This window comes from Lipotes vexillifer, unplaced genomic scaffold, assembly GCF_000442215.2.
Source record: "Lipotes vexillifer unplaced genomic scaffold, Lipotes_vexillifer_v1.1 scaffold329, whole genome shotgun sequence".
Taxonomy (NCBI): Eukaryota; Metazoa; Chordata; class Mammalia; order Artiodactyla; family Lipotidae; genus Lipotes; species Lipotes vexillifer.
Genome location: NW_006774067.1, coordinates 1026536 through 1032854, shown reverse-complemented (window position 1 = coordinate 1032854; position 6319 = coordinate 1026536). Strand labels below are relative to the sequence as shown.

The 6319-nt window shown below is 32.8% G+C and overlaps 1 protein-coding gene across 1 annotated transcript in view; it reads left to right on the top strand.

Annotated features, from left to right (window-relative positions):
* Positions 1-6319, top strand: part of ZDHHC17 (zDHHC palmitoyltransferase 17) — a 113078-nt gene that overhangs the window by 44958 nt on the left and 61801 nt on the right. The window contains exons 4-5 of the mRNA XM_007448750.1: positions 5189-5266; positions 5862-6006. Of these exons, the coding sequence (XP_007448812.1) occupies positions 5189-5266; positions 5862-6006 (223 nt within the window). The remainder of the gene's footprint in view (positions 1-5188; positions 5267-5861; positions 6007-6319) is intronic.

The window sequence follows — 6319 nt, the reverse complement described above, 5'->3', positions numbered from 1 at the left end:
CCCCCCCCCCCCCCACCGCCTGGGTCCTGTACCTCAGAAGTAACTATCTTCAGTACTTTAGCTGTTTCTTTCAGTACTTACTCTTGTATATTACATTTTTATGTTGTTACTTTTATCTAGAAAGTTATTTTCTTTACACAAATGAGAGCAAATGCTTTTCTGCTCTTTTCATTTAATTTATGTATCTTCAAATTTTTTCATATCAGTGCAACTAGAGCTAATCATTCTTTTTAAAAAGCTGTATAATGTTTAATTGTATGGACTTAGTTTATTTAATGGTTTACCTATTGGTGAACATTTAGATTGATTCTAGTGTTTTTACTATTTTATACAGTGTTGTAAATAATATCTTGTTCACATACCATTTTGCTTATGTTCTTATATATCTGTAGAACTCTTAGGAGAAGGAAAGTAAGGAGGATGAATTTTGAATTTTAATAAATATTGCCAATTTTTGTGCTGTTTCTTGATTTATCAGTTATTATATTTTGACTTTCTGTTTTGGAATAACTAGATGTCCTAGGACACCTCACCACTAATACTTCTTCCTCTGTCCTCTTAATAGTTTTAGTTAAATTACTATGCAAAGTTTAAATTGTTGTGCATATGTAAATTCTCACTGATGAGCCCAGAAGTGTTCTATGATATCTGTTTTTTTCCGTAGAATTTTTATTTTTGTCAGAAGTAATAGTTGCTTTCTTTTTTCATTCATCTTTAACTTTATGTATATTGGAACTAATTGTTCCCATACTCATAGACAGAACTGTAAAACCCATCTGTGTATGCAAACAGTATCAAATAATTTATTGGTTCCTTTTTTGGTGGAGTAGGGAGGATGAAATCATTCCTGAATTTCTCCATCTTTCTGTTCCAGCCCAGACTCTTTGCTCTTGAGAGCTACGCACAACAATTGTCTTGAGACTTACCTTTGCAATCATGCTGGGAAATCCCTTTGCTCCAGTGTTGGTTTCAGTTTCCTGGATCTCAGGTTTTTCTCTCTGTTGGTTTACTCTCTGGTTTTAATAGAGCACGTTTTTCGATAACTTTCTGAGAGAGAGAGAGTGCTTGGGAGGTAAATCTTTGGAAGTTACTATCTCTTCTGCTCTCAAACCTTATTGGTTGTTTGGCTGAGTGTAGACTTCTAGATTAAGCTTAGTTTTCTCGGAATTTTAAAGGATTACTTTATTATATTTTTGCTTCAAGTGTTATAGTTGAGATATATTTGATCTCATTCTGTTGATCAAAAAATTCACATTTGTCTTGTGTTTAAAAATAAATAAGAAACTCTAAAATGAGAAATACAGACAAAAAGTCTTGATGTTGCCTGCCTTATGGATTGTTCCACCACTTATGGGCAAGTGAGGTTACAGAATAAAGTCACTAAATATAGAGTGGGTTAATAACTACAGTGTCTGTGTATATTATGTCTTCAGAGGGGTAAACTTAATTTCTTTCTTTTAATTGGGGCATAGTTGCTTTACAACGTTGTGTTAGTTTCTGCTGTACAGCGAAGTGAATCAGCCTTAGGTATACATATATCCCCTCTTTTTTGGATTTCCTACCCATTTAGGTCACCACAGAGCATTGAGTAGAGTTCCCTGTGCTATATAGCATGTTCTCATTAGTTATCTATTTTGTACATAGTAGTGTATATATGTCAATCACAATCTCCCAATCGGGGGGTAAACTTCATTTCTTACAATTCATAGTTTAGCAAGTTACTTTCCTAAAACAAACATAATGGTGAGTAAATGCAGTTTTCTATAGTAACTGGTATTTATAGCCTCAAGATTAATTTTTTTACTTTTCAGTCTAGAATTACACCCTTCTTAGAAGCTACAGCATATTACTATTTCATGGATGCTGGCAGAAGATACGTGACTCAGGTAGAGACCAAGGACTTTATTATTCATAGCACAGCAAATAGCATGAACATCATATTTGCATAGCTCCCTAGGTCCTATGGGAGTGGCTTGATATGGTCGATGCAGCACACACAGTGGATATTCATTGCTTTTATAGTACATGGGAAGCAAAGTCACTCTTTGTCCCAGAGGGAGACATTACCTCATCTCTCAAGGTTGCTTGATGCAAACAGAACTCAGAAATGGCCTGTGTAAAGAGTGGTCAGGACCTTGCAGTCTTCTCATATACTCAGCAAGACATATGGGAGCCACCAGAGACCCATGGAGAAGTGTCCCTTGTAACAGTTATGTTCCATCAGGATGTGTTATAGGAGCTTGCTTCAAGCAAAGTTAGTTGGGTCACTTTTCATGCTGGTAAGATATTAAAGTAAGTATAATTTGGAAAGGAGGAGACCTTCACCTGGCCTGGATTTCTTCTATTCCTAGTGTTTTCAAGTGGAAGTCTTTTAACTATTTCTTAGATTTTACCCTAATATAATGAAATAAAGAGGATTAGTGCAGGCTTTGGTCTTCAGCAGTCTCCTGTTACTTCAAGATTCTTTGTTAACAACAGCTTAATAATGCTTGTAGTCTCTGATTTCAGTTTGATTTCAAGTCAAGGTGTTGTTAACGAATATGGGGCTTTGTTAAAAAATATGTAGCTTATAATTTCTGAGAGCACAATGTGTGTGTGGCTTATTCTTCTTCCCTGGCGACATATAAGTTTTTATTCTTTATTCCCTACTTTGTGAAAGTGTACATTATTGTGCATTGATATGGTCCTTTTATAGCTATTGTGCTTTAGGGAGATGTTATTAATTTATCTTCTAATCCTTCTTTTGAATTTCTAATTTTATCTATGGCATTTTCAATTTGAAGCATTCTCTCTTGATCTCTACCCCCCACCCCACTTTATAAAAATGTTTTGTTCTTATGTCATGAGTATATTATCTTCTCTTATTTTTTGGAGGCTATTTATTATAACTTTAGTTTTTTAAGTTCTTCTCTCTATATTGTCTATTTTGGGCTGCTTCTGTTTATTTTGGTCTCCTTTCATGTTTGAAGCTTTCCTCATGGTCATGTTTGACCATTCATATTTAGGAGAGACATAACAAAGCTGATTGGAAGTTGTGGGACTTAGGAACGTCCCAAATGTCCCTTTAGCATGTAAACTTTCATTGCAACGTTTTCAGTGTCCCATATGTTTCTGTGAAGTAATTCCTTGAGTCTTAAATTTCTCTGGAAACATGCACTGAATACACCTTTTGGCAAATACTGAATGGTTGAATGTTAAAATCAACAGGAGCATGAGAAGTTTAGAGACAGTAGAATGAATCTGAACTTTAATAGAAGAGTTTGAATTATCACTATAATAATATTAAAAATTTAAGTAGTCACATTTTAAGATGACAGCGCACAAAGAAAACTAGTCTAGCTTTGTCAGCTGCTTGATTGCTTCCATGTCACTAAAATGCCTACTGTGATGCTAAATAAACACTCACTTTCAGTGAGCATATAAGTTAGAAAACGACAGTTTTTCAGCAGCTTATATTGATTTTGAACCAGTGTTTCTGTTTACAATCCAGCTTCTTATTACTTTCTTTTGAGGTGACTATTGCCTTTAATCCCTTAGCCTTTCTAGGGCTTTGTAACATATTCTGGTTTGCTTCTCATTGGTGTTCTCCTCTGGAGACATTTGGGTTTTAGCTCTTTGCTTTTCATCTTTCAAGTATTTGTTGCTATCTCTTGTTCATTGATATTCTCTTCTCAAAACCTAGGGATCATTAGTACCTGCAAGTACATTTCTTGATAATAACCATCTTATAGTATTGCAAGGAGGCTTGAGTTTAAAAATAAGAATTATACAATCTTCTCAGAATTTTGTAGTTTGAACTAGGGTCTTAAAGCTACAAAAAAATAACATGTTATAAAAATATAGTATTTTTCTTGCAGAGGTTTACAAAAGGTGATAGAAGTTACTCTTCTTTATCATGGAGAAAAAAAAAATTCCCCTATCCTTGTTAAAAAAAAGTTGTACTTTAGAACTGGTTTGGAAATCACTCATTGCCATAGTCCTAGCAAGGATTTGAAATGTGAGTAAAAATACGTCTCAGGATCACAGATATATTAATTATAGAGAAGGTAATAAAATTGCTTAAAAAAACTTTCTAGTTGGAATTTTAAAGAAAATATTTCCTATCAAAGCTGTTCTTTGGCTGTGCTGTACTTCTCTTTGGGCTCAAAAAATCATTTTCAATTATTGCATTAATGTCTACTGGGTACCTTAAGAAACAGTTTAGGAGCGTTTGAATGTTTGTGTTCAGACTGTCTGATATTTTGGACTGGAAATATTTTAGTATAGAAATATTTTAAGTTACTTCAAACTGTATGATACAGTGGGATTGGGCCCTTCATTGCATAATGCTTTAAAAGCACCAGCTTAAATGTATAAAGCAAAAAATATCTGAATCAAGCTTGTAAGTACTGAATATATTAAATGTTTGGAACTATGAGCATTAAGAGTGAATGCATTAGTGATCTAAAGCAGTAATCACTTAGAACAGTTTAAGAACCTCAGTAATATACATATGTCAAACATTTGCCATCAAATGCCTTGAAATCATTTGTATTCAAGATTCATTGCATTGATCAGTTCCAAAACAAGCATTATATAAGCAGCTAGGTCCTGTTCATTTTAGAGAATATCAAGATGTTATGACATGAATATAGTAAGAAATGAGGTTGCTGTTTCTTTTTAAAGCAACACAGCTTTACAAGCATAACAAATAAGGCATCATAAAGAACCTTTATGTTATACTTTACAATGTATAAAACTCTTTCACATATGTTGTTTGATGTAATCTATAGTAATCTTGTGAGGAAAGTAAAGTTGAGCTTAAAAAGCTGAGTTTCTACCCATGGTAGGCTATGTGTCTGGCCTGCTCTACAGCTGTTGTAATTCCAAAATTCTACCTGATGCTGCTGTAAGATCCAAATCTTTGTGGTTCTCTGACTGCCTTCTTTTTTATATGATTGTTATTTGGCTTTGCTGTTCTTTATTGTAATTTAAAAAGTTACTTTTCTTTTACTTGTGGAACAAAAGAGAGTGATATGTTTGATGTAAAATTCTGCTAATATATTTTAAAAACTCACAAAAGATTGTTTATTGTCAAAGGCATAAACTAGCATGAGATCTAAAATGAAAAACATTTCTTTATTTTTCATACTGTTTCTTAAAATTGAAAATGAAAGTTGTCTTAATTATTTAAAATTTTGTCTTATAGATACTATATTTCGAAAGGTGCTATTGTGGATCAACTTGGAGGAGACCTAAATTCAACTCCATTGCACTGGGCCACAAGGTTTAAATTTAATTCTGGATTTTTTTTTTCCCTTTGGTTCCTTTAGCAATCTATAACTAAGTAGCTTTAAAAAAAATATGAGGAAATGAATGGGAGAACTTGTTATGCCAGTAATTAATATCAATAATGTGCTAATGTATTGCTGTCCAGTGTTACCTGCATTGGAAGCAAAGTTTATTGTCCAAAGTGTCCTTAAGGAATTAACCGTGCTGTTATTAATCCAGTTAATTATAAGATAGTGTTAAACTTTGGAATACTTTTGCAGCCTACATATGTTTACAATGAAAGAAGTATCTAGTTCATGGGACAATTAAGGTCATATTGGAATAGGATTAATAGAATGTAGTAACTATTTATTACATATTTAAAGAAGTTATGAGTATCTATAAATTTTCAAAAACCGTTTATACCAGTTAAGACTTAAGAACATAAAATCCTAAATGTGTCTTGACCTATACCTATTTTAAAATAACATAAAATAAGATTTGTGTAATCTTTTCCACCATTACCCTATTTTTTAAAAAAAGATCTTTCCAGAGTTTCTTGTTTGAAATAACTTTATATATATTTAAGTGTTTATTCTTTTACGTTTTAGACAAGGCCATCTATCTATGGTCGTGCAACTAATGAAATATGGTGCAGATCCTTCATTAATCGACGGAGAAGGATGTAGCTGTATTCATCTGGCTGCCCAGTTTGGACATACCTCAATTGTTGCTTATCTCATAGCAAAAGGACAGGTAAAAAAAAGTCACAATGGGGTAGATTTTAATCAGACGTTCTTCATGGTTTAAATACCTAATATTATTGGTGTTAACAAGTGTAACAGTCTAGTGATATTTAAATAGTACTTTCTGATGGATGAAGAGAATAAATAAATATATAGTTAGTTTGATATTGAGCTGTTTAATGTAGTTAACATAAAAATATGAAAACCAGTTATGATCTAGATAATGATCCATTAAGGTGGATTTTTTAAATTTCCAGTAGTGACAGAGATGAATTCCAGAAAGTAAGGGAGAAAATTTAAGTATCTATTTTTTTCCCTTAATT